Here is a 24,674-nt window from a genome sequence, read left to right as displayed (position 1 = left end):
TTCATCCACTTTACAAATTATAATTTAGTGTATAAAATTTTATGTAATTTCGATTTATTTATATTCATGATTTTTACTTCTATCATGCTTTTCGTGGCCACCAGTCGTCACCCTAAATTAGCAATTGCGACCACAAATGAACACTTTTGAATAATACATCAATACCACCGACGACCACTCATCACAATTAATATCCACTGGTGCGAAAATTTCTCCACAACGAGCACAGCTGTTTCTCACGGATGAACACTTACTGTATCATCCAGAAGATCGCTTAGTAGCCACCAATAACTATGTCCGGTCACCCTTGACCAGAAAAGTCATTCCAGAAATCATAAAGCGTCGCAGGAATAAAAAATCTCTCGACAAGTAAAGTACCCGCAGCACGATGAATCATTCGGGTTCTACAGAAATGCAATCGCGAAGAGGGAAATATCTTAAAGGCAAAAGTTCCTATGTAGTCGTACGTAATGTCCACTCCGTACAAGTACGATGACGTCGCGACCTACATACCTACAGGTTGATCCATCCCGGCCCGAAGACGACAGTCGATATTTTATCGAACGGCATCTCCGATCGAGAAAACAACGGAATTTTTATGTAGAAGCATTCCGCTTCACTAAGCCTGGATCCATCCCGTTTCACGACGATCTTAGCTCCGAACGATATCTCCTTCGCCCGTGAACGAACAATAACCCGAAGAATCTCAAGCCTTTTTCAACCCCCCCACCCCCCTCAGGGATCGATACACGAGGGGTGCACAGAAGAACGAGCGAGTGACGTACGAAAGAAAGAGGCAAGTGGAGAAAGGTGGCGTTTGAAAAGCGGAAGCGATCTATCTTCCACGCTGGAGAATCGGCTGATTAATCGATGGGCTGGCTCGGATTAATTCGTGCCCCTCTCCCCTCCCCCTCGCTTAGAACAGACGAAATAAATCGCGAAGAATTATCGGACGTCAGCGATTCCCAGAGAGCGAGATTGGTAAATGGACCGAGAAATCGGCCTATCAGACGAAAGAATTGATTTGTATCGGGATGTCTATTTATTTAACAGACGAATACCCACAAATATTTGAATTATTTTGTTTTCTTTATTTAATTGAGGGGTCCAGTACAAGAGGGAAAAAGAACGAAAATCCAACATACGAAAATAACAGTAATCTCTCAAAACAGAATAATCTTTACCCTTTTCGCCTCACACGTTTACTACATCGTAAATCTTTCATCTCGGCAGTCCAAACATTTACCTAGGCACCACTGACCCTCGTGGTACAACGTCCGGGTCACCGGTGACCCGACGTCGAACACAGCCAATTCTTTCCGGCATAAACGATACGGGTAAATATCTACGAGATCTTGTGATCGGGTCACAACTGACCCGACCACCGGTCTCAACGGTCCCCGTGCCCTGTCGGTGATCCAAAGGCGATTCGCGTAAATCTTCAAGTAATCAAGATTTCCCCGCAACGGTAACGTACAGACTCCTCTCGATTATCGTCCCGAACTCGGGACCGCGCCAGGACAATAATCATATAGGGAGAACTACTTCAGACCCTCGTAAATTCGTTTTTTTCCCGAAGCCCGAGCCTCGGCAACAAAAGCGAAGGAGCAACAAAATATAAGCTTGACAGGTCCCACACCTTCCCCAATAGTGGGGATAATGCCTGGACAATAATCGTGTAGAACAAGCCAGACGATAATCGAGAAGAGTCTGTACGAGGCCTCCTTGTGAAATCGTCGTTTTATTAGCCCCCGCCATATAGTTATATTCTCGCCTTTCAATTTTAGCATGGAAGCTCACCTCGACCGGCGGTCGTAACGCACAATTTTATTGTAATTGTAATTTATGGTCGACCGCTTGTGAACGGTGTATCTTCTACGACGCGCAGGGCTCGTGTTACCCGTTCTCTCTCTCTCTCTCTCTCTCTCTCTCTCTCTCTCTCTCTCTCTGTCTCTTCCCCTCTCGACTCTATCTTTCGCCGTCGCGTACATACGAACCAGGGGAAATTTGGAACGTTTCGGAAACGACCACGCGAGGCGGGATAGAAGAAACGCGAGAACACACACGGAAATAACTTGACGCGACGGTGTGTGCATAGTGAGAGAGGAAAGTTCGACAAAGCGACGCGGTCGCGAGGAGTTTTACGTGCAACACGGGGAGGGGGGTGGCGGTATGTTTTCGAACGCGCGACGAGTATTACGTCCCCGAGTGTCCCGCGAAATACTTTCGGAAGGAATCCAGGCCAGAAAAAAGTTGCATCGGTCCGCGGTGTCGTTCGCTTTTTTGCATCGCGCGGCGGCCTCCAGACCGGAACGGAAGATTCCGCGCGGACGCGGTACACGCAGCAAACTCTTTTCGATGGTACGTAAACCACTTTTGAGCGAAAATATATACAGGGTGTTCGCGATAATTTGTACCATCGTTTTTTTCGTAAACGGTAAACATTAGAAAAACACCGAAGAGGAGGTAGTGTAGTATATTTTACTGGTAATATGGTAGCGTATCTAAAATTTTTGTATTCTTAATATTTTTCTAGAAACAAAGGTAACCTTAATTTTTTTAAATGGAATGTTACATATTTCTTTACATCATATGAAAGCGGGCATTAAGACGAGTTCAACCATGTAGTATACTATGGTCTTCAGGGTTTCATGCAAGGGCAGAAATAAAAGAAAGAAATTTAACATTCATAATTGATGAGTAATGGACACCAGTGGCCACTCTTAATTGATTAGTATTGGCCACCAGTGCGGTCATGTTTATTGACTATAGATAATGATCACTGATTACTCTTGCAGGATTAAAAACGACCACCGATGGTCATTTGTAACTGACCATAGTGACCGTAACTGGTTAGCTTTAGTTCAGTGACCAGAGACGGTCACGCTGAATCGACCATCAATGAAGTGTCATCAGGGGTTAGTTCTTGGACTACGGGCACCTATTGACCACTAATAGTTGTATCTTGTCACATCTGATCAGTGTTGATGACAAATGACCACTGTTAGCTATCATTATCCATGCTCGTTAGTGATTACGCCACTTCAATTATTTGATATCCTACACCTTTAAATACTGTCTTTACTTCTAATCCTGTGCGTATTATTCTTAATTCCTTACTTCTTGTTATACAACATTTTTTATGTATAATGTAACCATAAAGTGATTGTGTATAATATTAATCTAGATAAAGACTTGTAAAAATAAAATTAAATTGCAGCAGCAGTTCCTTAACATTCTATTACTAAAGAAATTTTGCGACGGTCAGGCCTGAAGACCTCGAAGACATATTCGAGCCTTTTAAATACGTCACAACTGAACTTCGAAGGACCTTCATATGACTAATCCGTTTGAAAACTTACGACAGAGACGGAGAGATAGAAGAAAAAGGACGCGCACGGCCGTTCGTCATTAATTTTCAATACATCCGAAATACTTTCTAAATTACTCGTTAGAACAGTATCCACGTGATCTTTAACCACACATTCTTTCACGTACTGATACGTGATCTATAACCGAAATTAAAGTTCTAACAGGTGATGCATAATTGGAGTTAACGCAACTACTACGTGATCCAAAAAATCAAATCAACATATGTATTACTCCGCCAGATATAATTGGTTTAAATATATTACTACGTGATTCAAGACTTAAGTCAATGTCACAGTTTAAGCTGTCATACTACTATCTTAACCGATTCACAGTTCACAAAGTACGGCAATTTTCAGTTGACAGCTTCCAGCTACGTGACTATTCATTCATAACTGAACGTATAATTCTACTCAGCCGAAGTTGCACATTCAAACACTGACACTCTAATAATCTCCCACAGTGATTGACACAAATCAACAAAAAGGCACCCAGAAAGAAACATGTTTTCTTACAAGTAAAACATGTTTCTTTCAGTTTCACCTCGCATACAAAAGTACACATAAAAAACATAACAAACTAACGCATCATTTCAACCTACTTCGTTCTATTCCACTGTCAAATGATTAATCTCTCATCCGACTAACGTACTGCAAAACTGTCACGGTACTTACAGTTTGGTGAGATTCACAGCGGTGGTAAGAACAGCGAGATCGAGCGGGTCCAGGATGGATAGAAAGCCCGCGCCGCGGCAGATAACCTCCCGTCCGTCGGCGGTGACGTTGCAGGCGTCCGGTCCGTGCAAGGATCCGGGCTGCTGCTCATCGGCAGAGCAAATCCGGCATAGAAACATCGCGAGGACGACAGTGGCAGCGGTGTACTGTGTGCACATGCCGGCCAGCTTGATCTTAGCTTCTCGCCTTCCGCCGGAGTCGCCGCGCCCAGGACAGGTAAGGTTTATTCACTTCACCGCATTATATATCAGTGGCAGGATCAAGACATTCGTGGCCTCCTCGACGGGCCGAACGAAACGTCCCACGGCACAACACACGATTCGTTTTCTCTCCAAAGACGCGCACACACACACACACGCACAGAAACTTACACGGGTTGGAGAAACCACGGTGGTGTGTCTCGAGAGCTTGCAAAGCTCGCGGCGAATCAAAGAAACGCGCGCGCACACCTCACCCTTCGAAACTAACCTTCGACCGACCAAACCGCACGCCACGGCTTACGTTTACCGACTGACAACCCGGCTCTACGTGCGTAACTGCACTGATTTTCCCTCTCGCCCGCCCCCCCTCCTCCCCCCACCGTTTGCTATCGCAGCCCCGAGCCAATCGACTTTCTCCGTGTACCGATGCGCCGTCGGTAATAGACTCGCGGCCCTGTGATCGGCACACCGCGAGGGGGACGCATCCTGCCGTATATAGAGATCGAATCATCAATCTTGTGTTGCTTTTTTATCTCATTTGTCACATGATTTCAAGTGTCTTCGCGATGGCGGCCGGTCTCTGTCCGACCAATGAACGGAGAAACCGGCGGCTGGCCGGCCCAGGTGTTGCTTTGCAATGACGTGTGTTGACCGATACTTGTGTTTATACTCTCGTGACCGTCGTTTAGGATACCTGCGTGGGTTCGTGTTCAATGCCTGTCAATGAATTCTGTTATTGGGACTGAATAACGTGTGAGTGTTGCACATACTTTTACAAGGCTATTTGTGCTGAATACACCTACACACTTTTCCTTCTTTGATTGTAATGAGAGTAAACAAAGGTCCTGTCAAGGTCATAACGTTTGTTTTATATAGTAGCATCTGTTTTTTTGTCTCGTGGTAGTATAGCTATCGAGATGAGTTCAATGACTTGTTTTACTTTGAATTCGATATAACTTTGAACACGGGAAAGAAGTGTAATAATTTTTATTAACTGTTTGCTTTCGAAGATCTCGATCGTGGTATCGACAAGAATTTTTCATAAAATTTGGACGACCTCCTTACGGTGCCATTTTGTTTTAGGTTTTGTATATTTGTTGAAAAGATTTTCTCCCGTGTAAATGAGTAACTTCGACCACAAATCGGGGAATGATGCAACCTTGACTAAAAAATGGGGTGATAAAAAAGCAAATAATATTGTGCAAAAACAATGACATTAAACGAACTTTCGAGATGACTTCGGAGTTTTTTTTGTTTTTATCTATTTTTCATATAATTTAGATGTTTTTAACAAATTAATATTGTTATTGCAATCGACAAATTAGTATGAAGTACTGCCCTAGTGTCAATTTAATGGAATCACGTTACAATTTATTGAAAGAGACATATAGTTTATTTACAACACCACTGCTATATCAATTGTTCTATAAATGTAAATAACAAGTTATCCTTTGAATATGCTGTTAAACACAACATTTATACGACATCTCATCAGGTGAAATTTTTAAAAGACATATATTCTGTATGCAAAATATTAAATTTGATTTATTTGTAGTATTCTAATACTGAAGGCATTTGAGTACTTCATCGAAGGGTGACGGACTTATCGTGTACCTGCTGAAATAAAGTAAGGGAGATGCTTATCAACAGATAAGATAATATATGTACTGTTAAATTATAGTACATATATCATACTATACGAAATAACAAATAGATAAACCCCTGGATCGAGTCGTAAATGATATCTGATATACCTAAATCAAATAAAGATTCAATTTAATCTCAAATAAATCTCATTCCATACGAGTGATTCAAAAAATCTCCCGAATTTACACGATAAACATTTATTTTCATATGGTCTAACAGTCGAAATAATTGTTCACCCCACTTCTACAACCCTACGCAGTCGCTAACCAAAATAAGAGTTCTCCTTTCTTAAGAAACTCAATGATACAATAGAAACATTCCTCTGAATCGATTTTGTAATTGAAAATTGATATTGCTGATGTTTACAAGTAATACTTAATTTTTTGTACGTTGTATATAACTATATATATGTACATATGAATATGATCGAGTACATCAGTGGCGTCATCTACGATAAATCGTTCAAGCTACTAGACATTAGTACCATATAAATAACGCAAGATGGCGCCGTAAATCAATTCAGTATCTCGTTAAAAAAATAAAAAATTCATTAAAAACATGCTCTGTCAAAACTAACAAATTATTTATTCACGTCTTATAAATCTATATTAAACTAGGAAATTGCCGCTTGTTATTTTGTCCGGCAGCAATTATGTACATTTCTAAAAAATGTAACCCCTGAAGATAAGTCTTACCATCTAGCGAGGGAAGTATAGAATTAATTGGTGAAGAGTTTGGACAATTTTACCATAGATGGCACCATGAATCTTTTCCACTATAATTAACTACATGTATAGGACAGCACAGTTCAAATAACTGGCATAGGACGAGTATATACATATAACCACATAAATATTTCACAATTTTTATAACATTCTGTATGTACAAATGTATATTAGGTTCATAAAAATATACTACTGTATGCTATTTTCTACCAAAAAAATACTCCAATCTAATTTTCACCTACTTAAACACGATATTCCAACACATAGTGCCAAAAACCCTTTTTATATTCAAAGGAGACTGATTCACGACGTTCACAGTTAAATGGCCATCACAGTCACATCAGTAAGCGGTTAAAAAGCAGTAATGTCACGACTAATGTCAAATCTACCTTGATTCCAGAAAACAAGCATTAAAATTGGTATTTAAGGGGTGAGCACTAAGTAAGACACGGGAAACGAAGCTGACACATTTTATTCTCGAACAATGGTCCGATGATCGGTACGATTACACAATCCTCGAACGAGTCAACGATATGTTATAAAATTCGAAAACTGCAGAAACTGTTGATATTGCAACGAACAAGATTATTATTCTTGTCCAAGGACGGCGTATACGGTTTTCGTGACGTTCTTGCTCATATTTTACCGTTTTTATCGAGACAGTTAAGCTGTAGTATTTTCTCGATATAAGCTTTTTTCGTTTAATCAAATCAATGGTATTTATTTCCAAAAAAATTTAATGCAATAATACCGAAAAATGGTGAATGGTAATGAATGCATGGTGCCAATATCAAATGGAGATCACATCGAGAAAACACTATACCTGATAGCAGAAATATAGCGACTTCGTGAAAAACAATAGAATATGCGAAATTTAATAATTAGAAGTAAGAAAAAAAACGTAATTCTCATTTTTCAGTAGCTCAGAAATGGCATATTTGTTCCACTAAGTGTACAGGGAATTACGATCAAGATACAGAAAGAGAGATCGGTAAAATTTTCCCTGAATTTTATTTTGCACTTCGACCCCAGGTCGCTAACGAGACACCCATTAAAATCCAACTTTTGATTTGGTCGCGAGATTAAAATACTTCGTAAATTCATTCCCCCATCAAAGAGCTATGTAGTTATAACGCCATCTTCCTAAATTTTTGATTAATTAGATCGCAGTGAACGCACTGTCTTATAGAATACTTCGAACACTTGAACTTTTAACAGACCGAAGCTCATAATTCCTTGTGTGATCGTTACAGCTACGATAATGTTTTCGATCCACGGTGAGACGCGACGTAATATTGGTTACGTGTCGTTCGCAACAGAATGAACGATCAATTCGGAAGCCCGTCGCAGTGTAACTCCTGTAAACCCTTAATTACAATTTGTTTCCGTATAACTACCTATTAATTGAGCCTAGAGAATCGTTACGATCCTTTCAACTGTCGTTCTCCTTGAATTCTCGAGTCTTAATCAAACTTGGTCCATGAAACTACGAATCCGTCTGTCTATCGCTCTCTTATACGATACATGTTCTTACATCATTCTTTTTTTCTATAATTATCGAATCTCTATTGATTCGCGTAACGAACTTTCTCGGTGTATATATTACGATATATCGAGTTTAAAACTCACGGCGATGACGAGATGTGCTCGTGTGCTTCTTGAGTCTTGACAGAGGTCGTTCGAGTGAATTGATCCGTGACTGTCGCAAGGTACAGTTGAGTTTCAGAGGGCCTATGAAACCGAAGATTTTTGTTTACTTTAATGCTTTCTTGAAATAATACAATAAGTGTCTGGTACCAGTAATTGACCTTCACTATATACAGTTCGAAACAGGGAAAACCATGACGTCATCGATTGCTATTTGCGTCAAGCACGAGAATCCTTCAGTTCTCTGTTTTGCTACTACGTCCTTAACTTGTAAGTGGAATAAGATTGTTCCAGGTAAACTCAGTTGATGGCTCATATTTTGAAATACTATAATACTCAATCGACCTCTGTCCGTACTCTATTCAACCACAGCTTTCAATGTCGTCATCCACCCCCATTATCTTTAATCGTTGCCTAGATCGAATCAATCCCGCGGTTCGTTCGATCAGCCCTGAGATAGAAATGTGTCAGTGAGCCGGTTGGAAAGGGGTTAGCGAGCTAAGTGTCAACCCGGACAATAAGAAGCCGGCAAAGAAAAGAAAGAAAGAAGAAAGGAATGCGCGTCATCGCGTGAGAAACGCTTCGAACGATGGCGTTGGGATACGGTAATCGCAAATGGTCAACCAAATTCACTAATCTTAGCCAAGTAAAATCGTAATACACGGCAACATAATACATCGTAAATGGGGTTACATCGGGTAGCACAAGTGAAGATCAAGCGGAAGTTGTCGGTTTTGGTTCCCTGAGGGGCGGCTCGTGCGTGTGTTAGGAACCAAATGAAACTAAATCGATTATAAGCTCTCATTTCGACCATCCGTGGATCCAATCTCCCGTCTGGGTAAGAAAGCTGATCAAAGACTATTATTCCGTATTTATGATAAACGCTTCGACAATAAAGACACAATGTAGAAACCTCAAACTTTAAAATATACGATATAAAATCAAAATTTTTAATACTAAGGTTAAAAATTTGGTTCGTAATGTATGATTTACATACTTTTTTTTAATTTTTATTTTCGTTGTATTGTAAGTGCAATGTTCGTAAATCGCACGAGGTGTAGTCAACATGGCTGACCAGATAATGTACAAGGGGGTTAACCAATATGGCCGACCCGATACTAAACCAGAGATTTATCCAGTATATTAACCCATACAAATTTATCACTTCTTGAATTCAGAAACTAACATTTTTCATATATTACAGTAAGAACAACTTTAAATAATTCAAGGTTATTAAACGTAGAAACCATCACCGTTATATCATTAAACCATCTAATTGCTGTGTTCCTAATTCCCTGATGATGAGATGAATGTGAATTCTGATTCTCACTGCTAGTCTGTGCAGATACTCCTTACCAACTTTCTTCTCTAAAGTGGACACCGATCTACGGATGGTCAATCGACGCGATGACTTGTCAAAATTGCCTAAACGACATGCACACACGTTCTGTAACAACGTCGACGTATAACTCGCGTAAATACTTATCGCACTATCCCTTACAAATAGATACAAGTTTCAGAGTTCCAGCCTCACCACGCTTAAGCTTCTATACATACAATATTACGTGTACATCTTCTTTCTATATATATATATACATAAAAAGAAACAAAAAAAAATTAGGATACGAAAGGAAGAAACCACTCCATCCTGTATCAACGTTCAATCGCCGATCTACATACCGACGAGGAACAAGGGAATCACATAATGATACATAAACGGGGGAAGCAATAAGTTAATTCTAATTCTGTAAACTCTAAATGTGAAGTACAACAAGGTGTCGCGATAACACGGTCGAGACGTTAAAAAAAATAGATCAAAGTTAAACGACGCTCAAGTTTAAAAAAAAAAAAAATGGGAACGCGATCGTAAAATGCCTTTTTTTCATTATTTCAATCGAAGTGCCGCGAACGCAATTTTGAAGCTATCCGCGGTACGGGACCAGCACAAATCGTTTTTTTTTTTCGTCATGTTTTCATTGCGACTGTAATCCTCTGAGGCCCCATCTCGAGATTTCAGCTCGTTAATTAATATTGTATATTTATATATCTAATAATACTTATAAATTTCTTAATATAAAATCATTTACAAAAGAGAATCTTAATTAGTTATTGCTTTCTCCAATACCCTATTTACAATTCCATCAGCGTCGACAATGTTGAACCTCAGCGGATTAGAATCTTGGTTCAGTGTGGAACTAGTTATTTCATATTTATTGGGTAATCCCATAGATAACGTTTAAGCAAATTTTAATCAACTGTGTGTCAATCGCATACTGAGTCACATTAATGTATAATTTTTGTTACAAAAATGACAACTTTAAGAAGTTTTTTATAGCGAGCATTTACGGTTCTTATTAAAGATTCTGCTGAATGGGTCTGTATAATCCAATATACAAATACACGTAAATCTGACGCCAATTTCACAATAAAGAGGAGGTAAGATGTTTTTATGGGATTACCCAATACGTTCTTTCGACGGTTGTCCTTATCGTATACGCTTTATCGGTTACATTAGAACACGTGATCGTACGAAGTACGCATTCTTAGCTTCTTAGGAACGTAGAAAAGATCCCCCAGGTGAATTCGTTTTCATACACGCGACCGCGAGGACTCGACTGACTTTCGGTCGCCACCTTAAAAACAGTGTTCGATTCGATCGGAACGAACTGAAGTGACCGTATTCGTTGAAGCCGAGAGAATAAATTTTTTAGATAAAAAAAAAGAAAGAACAGGAGTCTTGAATCGTGCAAGATAACAGCCGGAAATGAAAAATGGAGCTACGGAAGGACCTCTATGGAAGAACTCTCGAATTTGTGCTCAGCCTGTACTACTTTGGAAGCCTGGAGACCGTCGATAGGAAAATACACGGTAGAGGAAGAAATTCGTGCTAACTACTAGTATCGTGAAAAAAAAAAAATAAACGGGAAGCCTTGGATGTGTTAGAATTTCGTTTTTGCAGGCGAAACTTTGCCTCCGGATGGTTCGACGCAGGGATGAGCGACCCTATTTAAGTGGGACACATCCGTGAATCAAAAATAGGAAGAACGACAGTGCCTTGAGTGGAATTAATGTCAGCGAATGAACAGCTCCATCGCTGATCACATAGGCCGAGTACTGTCATGGAAAAATACGAATGGTGCGTCTTCGGGAGTTCACGAATAGCTACTCAGCTTCGGATTTTTAGAGAGACTACCTCGATACAGGTTCAAAAGGAAACCCAATAGGATAAACTTAGGATATTTAGATTCGATACTTCAGGAAGACATTAGAATACCGAAAAAAATGTCATCGATACAAAAGTGTAGCCAATTGAGATTCTTTCGGTTTAGAGAGAATTTTAAGGAAAAAACTACTAAAATTTGAACACCTGCTGATATCTGCTGGTGTTGCTCTGGGTATAAAGTTTCTCATTAATTCACATTGTTATTAGAAACATGTTGCTAATGGACGACACAGCTCTAGTAACTACATACGGTACTGAGAGACTCAAAAGCTGATTCTCTAATCAGACAGGGTAAACTCAAGAAAGACACTGGGGGGGGGGGGGCAGAGAGCTGGTTTTAGCTTCGAGTAGAATTGGTCGCCCATCCCTGAGCCAAGATATTGTCCTTAACTGAATAATTTCGGCATCGTGGAGCTTAACAATCTAACTACCTAGGTCGGACGTCGCTTTGATGGTGTCACGGCGAACCCGTTACTCGTTGGTTCGCGGATCAAAGTGAAGATTTGGCAAAATGGGAGCACACCGGGGCACCAAAAAACATCCTACGCGACAGTAGCCGAGTGGAACATGTTCACTGATAGAAGTCTAGCTCGTTTCGTATTGGTCCTGGGGTTCATTTCAACCCGGTCTATCTCACTAACATTCATTTTTATCACGATACAATTACTATCTCGTTCGATTTGCCCGATACTGGCGCACCCTCGTGACAGCAACATGATTATTCTCTTAGCTTGATAATGTACAATCTTTTATGAATATAGACTCCCTTTCACCTTGTATAATACGTTAATACACAGCTCGCAAACGCCCGGCATGGATGACGATATATTACAAGAAGATACACATGGTCAGACTTCATCGTTACAAGTTACCCTTTCAGATTCAGATCACACGAAGCAACTTCTTAACCTGTACGATACAAAGAATATTTCTAAAGTTCGTGGAAGAATAACAGACTCTCTGAATGGACCATACCATTCAACACAGATCCCCCAAGATTTCACGACGAATACATACAATTGAAGCTCCTTCGAGCATAACGATCAATAAATTAAGGCATAACTGCTTTTGTAATACAGGCCCAAGGAGACTTCACCCAAGATCTCCTTATCTTCCCGTTACCCAAACACCTCTCTATCACCCACCAACCACCTCTATATCACCCAATCTGTGAAACGAGCACACGATGCGCCAATGATCAACCACATCCTGATCCACAGGAGCAACCGTATCCTGAATGTTCCACCCGGCCATAGGTATACATATTTCTCTCTATCAAGTATATATATATATATATATATATATATATATATATATATATCCGCGTCCTTTGTGTACATGTATGTACATATCCGGCCAGTGTTCTAATCGCTAAATCATTGATTAACCGGTTCTCGAAGATTAATTGTTAAGTGCACATCGCGGTTTTTTTTTCTTTACCAACTAATCGTAAAGAGTTAGCGTTAAGTAAAAGGAATAAACGATGCCACGATTAATGTTATGACTAGCATGGCGACGGGCATCACGTGACCTTGGCCTTGTTCTTTCGGAAAGGCGGGAACTGGGGAAACTTCCGGCGTCTCCGTTTCAGCTCGTCGTTATCCGTGGTGGAGTTCGAGTCGGTGGACAACGTTTCGTCGTCCACGGACATCACTGTCGGCAGATCCCTCGGCAGTTCTCTAAGCATTTTCTTATGGCCGCCGGTCGTTGTCGTCGATGTGGTCGTTGTTGACGTTTGCTGACCACCTTTCTGATGTCCCGACCTCTCTGGAATCGACGAGTCCAACGAGTTCTCCGAATAGGATATCTTCGACAGGAATGCTGAGTTAGCTTTGTCCTCTAAGGTCATGAGCATATTGGTGTCCTGACTGTAGGAGCGTACTATTCCTGTCTTCTCTTTGCTGCACGCCTTGGCAATGTCCTCTGGACCCTCGCCCATGGTGAAGTGCACCACATTACTCTCGGGCGGTGTGTCCTTGCCTGTTTCGCTGCTGGACGAGTCCGGAGGCATCGATGACTCCTTCCATATCAGGCTGTCCAAGTTACCTGTGGGGCAGGATAAAGATATCGTCAATGGGAAGGACACTCTTTTTACTGGAATGTGCAACTGTAGGCGTATCTGAATCAAGGGTATCCACGCTACTTGTGTACAGAAATATAAATTGAAAGATTCAACTGTAATAGGCCTGTTGTTAAAAATTTGAACATTATTTAATATATACTTGAGATTGTAGAAAGTTACGAAATCATAGTGACACGAAGAGGAATACTTGACAAAGATGGCTAGATTGTTGACATTCATTGTAATGGATGTAAAGGCAGTTTATGCTTTCTTTTTTTTCGCAGTGTGGAGTTGTCGACATGGAGAAAATTGCTAGGTGAAGTTAGTACGATAGGTGGATCTAGTGTATCCTTGAGCTATTGTATGTTAATCGATTGATGCCTATATACAAGTGGTGACAATAAAGTTTCGAGAATAATTGTGTTCCCGTCGAAGTAGACGTAACTGTTCACATTAATATATATCTTTGTGTCAATATACGTTTTATATAATACATTTTTATCGGTTTAATTGAACAATAATAATCACGCGCATTTCTTGTTGCGCGCGAAGTTACGTGGGAGACGGATGCGGAAGAACGAGATACGAATGTTCATATCTGTTTCCGCGTGTTTACGATATATCTTTGTTAGTTATTTTCAGCTTATCAAAGAAACTTCAATTTTTGTATTTTTTTTTTCAGTCCATTTATGGAAACGTGTATTAAAAACAGGAACTGAAGGACAACTGAAGTTTAATTCGCTTGAAGAGGTACGTTCATGTCTGGTTTAAATTTAGTGTTCCTTTAAGAGATTTCTGTATTGCATAGTTTTCCAGAAATATATACACGAATGAATAAAACCAAGATGGCGGATACGCCGATATTGAAACAGTCATTTTGAGGACTGAATAACATTAATTTTCAATTTTCATTTATAGTATATGTTTCCATAAATGAGCAAAAAGAAATTTACAATTTTAGTTTGTGTTATTTTAAAATTTTTAATTGTTAGTAGAAGTTTTTAGGTTCTCCTCTCTCCTCAACGACATGCTTAATCAGTATGGATGTCTATAAAGATATGTGCATTCATAAATAAATAAAGATTGATCATTAAGATGCTGCATGCTCATTTGAAGATCAGTTTTTACTAGAACTAAAATGATCAAGGAGTCAGCATGCAAGCATAGATTCCATACTTTACCGGAAAACGTGGCACGACCCTCTGTTTCGTGCGGGAAGCGCAGAATTCTCAAAAAATTTTACAATCTCTGTCCCGTTTGCACTTTTGCGTCGACCAGTTTATTATTTTGCCGATGTTTAAAAAAAATAGTACAATTATTTTATCTAAAGAAAATACTTCATGATTTCTGTTAAAACAATTAAAGGAAATTATTCACAAATTATTAATTCAAAGAATCCAATTAGAAAGATCAGTTCTGCAAATTCAGATTCAATAACATGATAGAAAATTACAAAGTTCCAAGAGTGTCGACTACGTGAAGTTAAAAGAAATATGTTCGATGTCACGGCAGTGTAATTTATTGGTATTTCCATGGAGGGGACGAAAATTGCACGCTTCTAATCGATCTTAGATCTAGAGAAGAGACATTATATCCACGGCTTAGGTCATTCAAAACAAGGCTCAATGGTTTCTTCGTTTCTCGCATGCTGCTTGATTTATTAACTGCGAATTATAAATTGTACAGAATCAGGGTAGGGGAGGAGGGGGTAACATGTTTTAACATCAGAGTGTACACAGCACTGTTACTCAAACGTGTGGGTACAAACATCGAACGGGAGAAGAAATTCCAAGACCTCTGCATAAATATGATAAAAATTCATAAAAATTACTTTCATCGAAGTTGAAAATGTACTATAGAAAAAGTAATCTGATGTACACAATTTACGGGTTTTCGTTTCGTTGTTATTGTACGTATAATCTTTATAAATTACAAGAGACTTAGCCAATATGGCTGACCAATCCCTTAATCAGATTAACCAATATGGCTGACCAGACAGAACGCAAAAAGTTTAACTACGTATATTTTATAACCGTACATTAAATTTTAAATTTAAAGGAATCATTTGATATTTCTTCTTTGATTTCCTTTTTATACCATGTTTCAACGACTCCGTGATTGACTTCCGGTGTACCCAAACTCTTGATCAACAACGCGTCACTCATCGCCGTTGGCATGCTCTAGCCACGGCAGAAGACTCGTTCCGATTGCTACACAGGATTGAACAACGCTCGAGAATGTTGCAGCTCAGTAAAAATCGCGGTCGAATACAGTCGAAGCTAATTTTAATTGACCCTAATATTAAACGTGACGCGCGCCTTAACGGCGTATCCTCCGAGAAATAGAATTCGTTTCTTGGCATGACCCATTAAAGGCGGGTAGAAGATCTCGTAAGATCAGGAAGTAGAAATTGTTAATTTGTGTACATTCGCTTAATGTTGACAATGGATTTGTAGAAATATAATAATAGAGAATTTAGTTTAATTAGAGTAGAAATATAATTTTAAATGAAAGTACACAATCACATAGATGAACTGATAATATACAAATGGAGAGTATTGACCTTGGAAACACCAAAAGTCTCCGCCGAATAATTGTACGTTGATATACTTTCGTTTAAAATTATCTTCGAAATCCATTCGATTCAGATTTCTGTTCGAATCAGTCTATATGAGACATGACACCTCCAGAATCAGATGCGCGGCCACCATCCTCCAATTAAGATCGAATTCCGATGCTCGGCTCGCTTTAATTCGAACTATTAATAAAGAGCGCGTTGTGCAACGGTTTTTCGCTGGTCTGGCGAAATGAAGCACGAGTCTTCCTGAGAACGAAAAGGAACGCTTGGCTTGACCATTCGATTTGACGGAAAATATCAACAATCCAGTTCACCCTCTTACTCGTAGTCATGTAGCTACGTATTTACAATTATAAAACAGAATGTTACTGCCCTCTTAAAATTCATATGTTTGAAAATATACTTTAGTAGATTTAAGTTAAGGTCTTTTAGTTAAAACCAATTACTTTGGTAGAAAGTGCTCAAAATGATCATATTCGGCCCGAATGCAAGTCATGCAAGACCTTGAGACAGTGTTTCTCAATCTTTCAATAATTATATATTTTCGAAAAAAAAAAAAAAAGGAATTACCAAGCGTCCTAAACAAACAATATAATAGAATTAGTTGTTCCACCTTACTTAGTCATTAAGGGTTACTGGAGTACAAAATTGGCAAAAGCTCGAGAACAAGGTCAAATAGGACACATGTTTATACGAACTTTTTTTTTAATTTATAACCTACATGTTATGAAACACCTCGTCTAAAATTTCTTAGTCTTAGATGTATATAATTCCCCGCAATGAATGGTACAAAAAATAAGAAAGTGATTCTGCTTATAAAAAGAAATCGAAAATATAAAATAACTTTTTTTTTGTAGGGAGCAACAAGAATTATAATTCAAAGGTCATCTTGGCACTTTATCGATTTTTTAGTACTAATTCTATGGACCGAAAAAGCTAAATATAAATGAGTCCTATGATTTATCCACATCGGTTCTGGAATTTACGGAACGAATTATTTTAATACTAATCCAGATTCAACAATCTAGATATGAAATATGAAATTCACGGGAAATCGAAATCTTAGTACACGACGTAAGTTAAATCTTAGTCAGGCTGATAATAGAACAGATTAATAAAATTTGATTCTATGATGCTAAAATACTTTGCTTGTGTCGGCTCAGATCTTTATTAATTTAACAATAAATTTCGAAACACAAAGAAAAGGTATAGAACATTCCTAGTTAGCATACAATATCCAATACAATAACATCTTTTGTAAAAATATCACATTATCAAAACCACTTGATCTCCATGTGTCAATGCCTTCTCACACTGTTACTGTAAAACTTCCTCATTCATGCTATACATTGTAAAAATATGAATTATAAAAATATGTCATGTTTTCCTTTGAACTGTAACTAGTCTAACTCCTTACACTTTATATAAGTACATGGTTGCAAAAAAACAACACAGTTTGTCAGTGTAATCATGTTACTACTTGTTAAATTGTATGTGATATACAAACTTACACATTAACAATAAGTTAAAAGATTTGTCACCGTTTTCAAAGTAAACAGAATCCTTCGGAGGACTCGACAAATCTCAGAGTTAGGAAAGGGGAACATTCCAGCTTTAATCCTCCCTTTTCCTGCACACATCGCGATAAATTTGATTCAAAGACTGTCAAGTCTTCTAATTCTACAGATAATGCCGTACAAAGTATTAATTAAGTTTTATCCACGCACCAATATTCTTTGTAAATATTTCTCTAAAAGCATATATTTCTGATCACAAATACTGAATTTATGTCACACATTACTGTGATGGTACTCTTTTCTGATATATAAGTCAAAATATAATTTATTTTCTATATTAATGTATAACTATTTTAATTGTCTGTGGTCTCTAAAAATTGAAAGTTATTGCAACAGTTATTTTATGATAGCTAAATTGACACTTTCCATGACTCTAAACGATTACTATTAAACCTTCAGGAAAAATTTACAATGTATGTAAACGTTTATAATGTATTAAGAAATTTGAATTATATTACTTCTTTAATCTTTTGATTTCTTCTTCTTTTCCTAAAATCAAATAATAACAGATAACATAGCAAAACAAATGTTTGTATCACAATAATTATTGTAACTCTCGAGCAAACAATTCAAACAACGTGAAAAGATAAGTATGTACATATCTCCATTTTGCAGGACTTTGCAAAATCAGAATTATTCTGTTGAAGCATAATATACAAGTCCATTAATAATTATAATCTTAAAAAAATAATTGAAACACAACAACAATTGCAATATAATTTTGCAATAACATTTTTGTTAAACTCAACAACATGGAAATATTTCTATACATTCGAAGAATCTATAATCAACATATATCAATTATTATTATTTGAAAGTATATAATAAATTACCTTATTAAGAAGATTTCTTGAAGGACTCAAATTTTACTTTATATACATTTGTTTATACAGGATTTTTAATTTAATTAATTCGTAAATAAATCATTTTATTGGTAGTCGTCGTAAGAACTTTTGCTTAGAATGCTCATACAAACGTTACAATAAAATACAAGTTTTACTGTAATGTGTGACATAATCTATCTGCATCTCCAGTATCATTAGCACCTTCCACAGATATTTTTAAGTTCTTCACAGGAGTAACAAACACGGCATGAAATTTACGTCAACGATTAAAACTGCATACACATTTATGGAAGAACAACTTTCATTCATTGTGCGTTATAGAAATGTAAGGCAACATGGGAACTTTCTTTTATAATGCAAATTCATATTTCACTCAAAACTTGAGTCGAAAAATAGTTTCAGAAAACTTCGTACCTCCATGCAAATTTGTTGTAAACTGATTGGAAATATTTCAAATAATTACCATAAAACATTCCCCGTTCAGTCTGTCTCAGAATACCTATCACCATCTAATTTGTATGAGCGGCTACATCGTACGGGAGTCGATTAATGGACATTAATTTCACAAAAAGAAACCCAAATTACTACCAGGAAGACAAACAAGTTAGTAAATTATCGTTCACGAAGGCATCATCCATGTGAAAGAAAATGGAAGGTACACGGGCGCATAAGTGTCATATAAAGTTACAATAGTATATACAAATTGAGCATTGTTATATCAATCTAAATTCTCGTGGAAGTCCGTTTCCGGCTTACCTGCGCCACCGCACGTGGAGGGTGAGTACACTGAGCTTGCTTCGTCATCTAAGTCATCTTGGCTACTGAGTCGACCTACAAGCATCAATTATAGACAATTATTCACATTAATTTCGCATGACCGAGCCGAAGTGCTCTAATAAAGCTTGATGGGAACCTTATTCTATCAAACTAGTATTGTGAAACGAAGTTCTTTCTTTAAAAACGATACCAAGGTACTTGAAAATCACATAGAAATTGCTAGCATAAAATTCCAAAGTAGTAAGAAAACATGAAAGTTTTTTTTTTACATTCTTATAAATTAATATTAGCGAAAAAATTCAGTTAAACTACAATATTATCTATTCAGTCTTAAGTAAAAAGTTAAAGCCTCTAAATATATTGGTCAAAATTTCGAAGTCTCGTCTTTAATAATTTTATACTTAAATACCTCTTAGTCCAAGACCTCTGCCGTTTGGTGTTCCTCTGTAGAGAACAGTTTCTAAATAGGTTAAACCATTATTATTGACTATATTAAAACCGCAAAGGAGTTCGATTTGCTTCCAACGATGCACGCGTTCCTGTAGTTCCGCGGTGACTTCGTTCAGTGAGGTCCTCGCTTCAACAATACTTTTATCAACTTCGTCAATCGACTTTCCGTGAGTCGAAACGAAGGCTCCTACTAAGCTCGATCGTTTTTTTCGTAATTTTTCACACTGGCAAACAGAAAAACAATAACAATAAGTATTTCTGTTATAAAAACTTTAAATGAAAATTAAAATCATGTATCTTACTGCTTCCCGTGCTTGTTGCAATTGCTTTTCCGCTGCTATCTTCTTCTTTATATACCCTTTGTTTTCGATTTCGTGAGTTAATTGTAACCAGTGTTGTAGTCCTGGTGGCGGAGACCAACATCTGTCTTCAAGTTCACCCTCCGCGCGTTGTAACTCAACTTTTAACATCTGTAAAAGGTAAAATTAATTAAATCTTTCAAGTGATTTGTTGTAATTCTAATAATAAAGGACTGCGTAATATTTACTTCAATTTCTGCTTTTAACTGAGACACTTCAAGATCCGAATACGATGCATGCAATCCCATACTTTCATCTTGCAGGCGTTTCTCCAAGTTCTGTTTTTCTGTTGTGGCACTTTCTTGTTCCAATCGCGCTCTCTCTAGTTCTTTCTGTAGATCATAATATATAACGATAATAATTATCTCGATCAATGTGCTGAACAACAGATGGAAAAAGATAACACATACTTGTAAGTCTTCGAGTGCCAATTCAGCTTTGTGTAAACTTTCCATGTCCTTCATCATTCTATGAAGGTGTTTCTGCGAGTTCTTCTTCTGTTGATAAGCATACCAGCATCCAATAAGTGCTCCAAATAACAGTGTTATCAATATCAAGTCTTTGATACTGTGACCAGTGTCTACAACACAGAACATCATTTTTATCAAAAGAAGAGCCATTGATTGGAAGAACATTCTTGAATAACTCTTTACCTTTTGGTGGTCCGAAGAGAACTACATCCATAGCTTTTAAGGCAATCTTTTGTTTATGTATGGGATCCTTGATCCCCAAAACATTACTTACATAATGCATATTGTTCACAGCCAGCCTGTGAATTAAACACGTTTACGTTAAATTCTCTATAATACGAGACTACAAACACTACATACTTCATAAAATGCTTACCTTGGAAGTGTAGCACCGGTCACACGATGTTGTATAAAAGTAGGAACATATTGAGGAAGCTCTACATTAGAAGACAGCCACTCAGACGTTTGCTCTATAGTCCAATTGTGGACCTAAGAAAAAAAGTAGTTGTTGAAGTAACTTTCAACTACTAGATAACTGAGATAATAAAAAGACCATGTTGTTGACATTACCTCTGACCTTAACCAGGCTTCCCAAAGTTCTCTAACACTGATGTGCATATCATCGTTATGATGAAAAGCCCTCTGTCTTCTTTCATATCCAGCTTCATATTGTAATTCTTCCCTTAAAAACTATAGAAAACGTATAATTTCTTTTATTGTTTTGCATGTGATAGAAATTATAAAACAACAACAATTATACTTACATCATCTGACTCTGAAAGGTCCACATTCCCATTGGCATCGTCATCTAGTTGACTGTGGAGTGATTTGATAGCTTCTAAACCTAGTCGATCATGAGAAGCCATTGTAAGACAAGCTAGGTCATCGTTACAAGTATCGGAACCTGTAATAAATTAAATAGCCTACGTTTGATTGTATGTGTTTATGATTACATTGAATCTGTTATCACAGGTGCCCTCCAAGTGAGATTGCATTTCTTCTAGTCAAATTTGCACAACAAGCTTTTCACCCAATCGCATTAATGCGGTCGCGCGTTGTTAATATGAATGTTAATTAGTAAAAATTGTATTATTATCGAATGAACAAGAGACTGATCCTTAATTGTATCACTTTTCTTTTTTATCATAAACACATTTGTTTCCACTTACCACCAATGAACAAAACATTAAATTAGAACAAAACTTACTTCAAACAGACAAAGGAAACATCTTGGGTTTCTACTCTTGCTAAAAGCAAATGTTGTATACAACTTCACACAAAAATAAGGGAAAACAATGGTACCCAAATACTTCTTTCTGAAACTCAGCATTATCACCTCTATAAAATAGAATTATCTGCAGTAGGAAAGGTACATAGTAAAGCTCTTTTAAAGGTTTCAACATCGGGTCCACTTTGGAACTGTTACAGGTAATTTATATTCTTTCATTATTGTTTCTGATAAATTAGAAATGATTCAAATTACATCGTGTTTGGTCTGATTTTAATCAGAAAAATCTCACCAATATGTTGATAAAACTTTCTTTAACAAAGAACCAAGATCAAAAGGTTTAATCGTTGCATTATTGTTGTGTCGCCGATACTGCAGGCATTTAAATCTTTGTTGGTTGCCTCAACGCTCAGTCCATCTTTCTTTTTCGCTCGTTATCCTTTTCTGCGGCCGAACCAAGTGTACGGAACACTGAACGTTTACAAAGCCAACGGATCGTATTTAACTGGTTCTAAAACCAGTTTTTTGGTACTCTTAAAGGAACAGTATCACATTTTCGCACCTCATTCATTCAGCAGCTCGTCTTTGTATTTTGCCGGCCAACGACGATCACAGAAAAGGTCAACGAATGAAACTGAAGTTAATTATATCGTGTTTGGTCTCATTTTAACCAGAAAATTCTCACTAATATTTTCGTACAATGTTCATTGACAAAGAACCAGTAATAAAAATGTTTTATGGCAATATCAGTGTTGTTTCACGGATATACAAGCTTTTAATCGTTTTTTGACTTTCAAACTTTTAGTCGTCGGCTCGTGAAAAAGGAGCTTCTGGTTTGTTACATTATTTACTTGACTGGTTCCAAGAGGGACTCCTCAGTAGTGGGGAGAAAGCAAAAACTATAAAGGGTCCAATTTGGCGGAGAAATTAAGGAGGCATTACTGTACTTCTATTTGAAACTCAGCATTAACACTACTATAAAATATAATTATTTTCAGTAGAAAAGATATAGCGTGATTATAAACTTGATTGCAAGTTCAAATGCTCATGTTCGAAAAATACAAGGTCTGAGGAATCCCAGACCTTGCTTGGGATAGTACTATATAGACTCTTTTAATTCAATGCATTTTCTGCTTGAAACTGATATCAATGACTACTCTGAGACAGAAAGAAACTCGATCATTGTACATCTTAATTAAAGCTTCTAGTTTTTCTGTTATACTCGAGTTTAAGAGTTTTAGCCAATTGGAATCATTTTAACTACAGCAAATCCAAATATCAAATTACAGGGCAACTAAAGCATATCACAATAAAGTCCAGCGTGTGTTACACACTATCGGGCGATGACTGTCTGCAGAAACTGCTGTCTACAGCCGGCGATTTTCGGCACACACAGCTGCCTACGGCCGGTGTCATCACTATTCGTTTTTGGGAAAAATATTACAAAACTATGATTACATATTTCTAATTATATATAATGTTAAATACTTTTAATAAAGTTTAGAAAGTTTATGTCGCGTCAGTGTTTGCGAAAACTTCGCTACAAACAGACCGTCCATAATTCCGGAACATCTATTTTTAGACGATCGGCCGTTTACGAAAATGTTCACAATTAATTTTAGTCGACCGCTCGATAGTGCGTTAAAAAGTGAATAAACGTAGTAGTAGGGATTATCTCTAAACTTCTTGTATCAATTTGGTGTTACCAAGGGTCTACTATACAACCAAACCACATCCTTTCCACTGAGTATACACAAACATGAATGCAAAGCAAGGAAGTTAATGACAAGATGATTGCATTGGACAACTGGTGAAGAGATGACAGAAGGTATGCGAAGCAAGTGACGTTGGCACGATGGGCATCAAGAACACCAGGAAGAGATTAGAAGGAAGTTTACCAGCTTCTTGGGCCACGGCCTGGGCCAGTCCATCGGTGAGGGTGGTGGAGAATGCTGTGATTTTGGAATGTGAGCTTCCGGAGGATCCGGATTGGAAGTTCGGGCTCGCGTCTAGAGCTCCGCCGCTGGCCTGAACCGCGATGCAACACCAACACAACAAGTGCAGCCCGAACAGTACAATCACATCGGTGATCACGGATGCTCGCATTTTAAGGTTAGGTTACACCTTGACACCGACACCTCGCGCCCCCCCGTCCGCGCAGTTGCTTGCCAGCCGAATGAAGCTGAATACTCTTGGCCCGTTGTCACCTTTGACGTAGACCCGCAATAGTGAATACACTCAAGGTTACAGTGAACAGGACCGGGGTGGAAATACGAATTGACGAGTGCATAACACGCTGCGACCGAACCACCGTGTCACAGCGGCCCCATAACTATGTCGCAAACGGTCGTCACTGGCTCCGTCAACGTTGACACGTCGGTCAACGGCCGGGAGATCGGTTTTTCACGAACGGATCAGTCGATTTATTAATTAAGTACACTGCTCGGTCCGAATCGGGTTTTTCCTATCAAGGCCACTGCCCACGAACAAAGTTCCGGAAAATAATTAATTTAGATTGGAAACAACATTGGTGCGACTTTCCGCGTGCAAACCAGTGAACATTCACAATTGGTCGGGCGCAACGGCCTATCCATCCTCCTATTGGCCGAGCGTTGCACTTGTCACGTCGACATTGTCAGCACCAATGCAGCGCGAAAATCATTTATTCCTTTTAATTTCATAGATTTCTTGATTACATTTGAAATAGTATTTCATTCGTGGTTACTTTCACGTTGATTTAATTCACACGTTTTCAATGAAATACCTACTTTAGCTTGCGAGAC

The 24,674-nt window shown here is 38.1% G+C and overlaps 2 protein-coding genes across 2 annotated transcripts in view; both read right to left on the bottom strand.

Moving 5' to 3' along the window:
* LOC107188363 (lutropin-choriogonadotropic hormone receptor) overlaps nucleotides 1-4,284 on the bottom strand; it is a 29,421-nt gene extending 25,137 nt beyond the window's left edge. The window contains exon 1 of the mRNA XM_015576639.1: nucleotides 4,044-4,284. Within this exon, the coding sequence (XP_015432125.1) occupies nucleotides 4,044-4,261 (218 nt within the window). The 5' untranslated portion in view covers nucleotides 4,262-4,284. The remainder of the gene's footprint in view (nucleotides 1-4,043) is intronic.
* An 8,588-nt stretch (nucleotides 4,285-12,872) lies between these two features.
* LOC107188378 (stromal interaction molecule homolog) lies at nucleotides 12,873-24,411 on the bottom strand. Its single transcript, XM_015576658.1, has 11 exons — nucleotides 23,790-24,411; nucleotides 21,428-21,567; nucleotides 21,234-21,353; nucleotides 21,040-21,152; nucleotides 20,847-20,962; nucleotides 20,604-20,773; nucleotides 20,382-20,525; nucleotides 20,137-20,304; nucleotides 19,794-20,058; nucleotides 19,364-19,438; nucleotides 12,873-13,591 (listed from the first exon to the last, which is right to left on the bottom strand). Exons 1-11 carry the CDS (start codon nucleotides 23,995-23,997, stop codon nucleotides 13,068-13,070), a joined length of 2,043 nt encoding a protein of 680 aa, XP_015432144.1. The 5' UTR covers nucleotides 23,998-24,411; the 3' UTR covers nucleotides 12,873-13,067.
* Nucleotides 24,412-24,674: the final 263 nt, after the last annotated feature.

This window comes from Dufourea novaeangliae, unplaced genomic scaffold (genome assembly GCF_001272555.1).
Source record: "Dufourea novaeangliae isolate 0120121106 unplaced genomic scaffold, ASM127255v1 scaffold124, whole genome shotgun sequence".
NCBI classification, from domain to species: domain Eukaryota; kingdom Metazoa; phylum Arthropoda; class Insecta; order Hymenoptera; family Halictidae; genus Dufourea; species Dufourea novaeangliae.
The sequence above is the reverse complement of the archived record's forward strand: the minus strand, read 5'-3'. Positions and strand labels throughout refer to the sequence as shown.

Bases quoted from the DNA above. Each gene is read 5' to 3' on its own strand.
- LOC107188378 (XM_015576658.1), bottom strand. From the start codon at position 23,997: ATGCGAGCATCCGTGATCACCGATGTGATTGTACTGTTCGGGCTGCAC. The intron at 20,774-20,846 runs GTAAAGAGTTAT...TCTGTGTTGTAG, and splicing joins TCTCTTCGGACCACCAAAAG to ACACTGGTCACAGTATCAAA. The intron at 20,059-20,136 runs GTAAGATACATG...TCTGTTTGCCAG, and splicing joins TGCAACAAGCACGGGAAGCA to TGTGAAAAATTACGAAAAAA.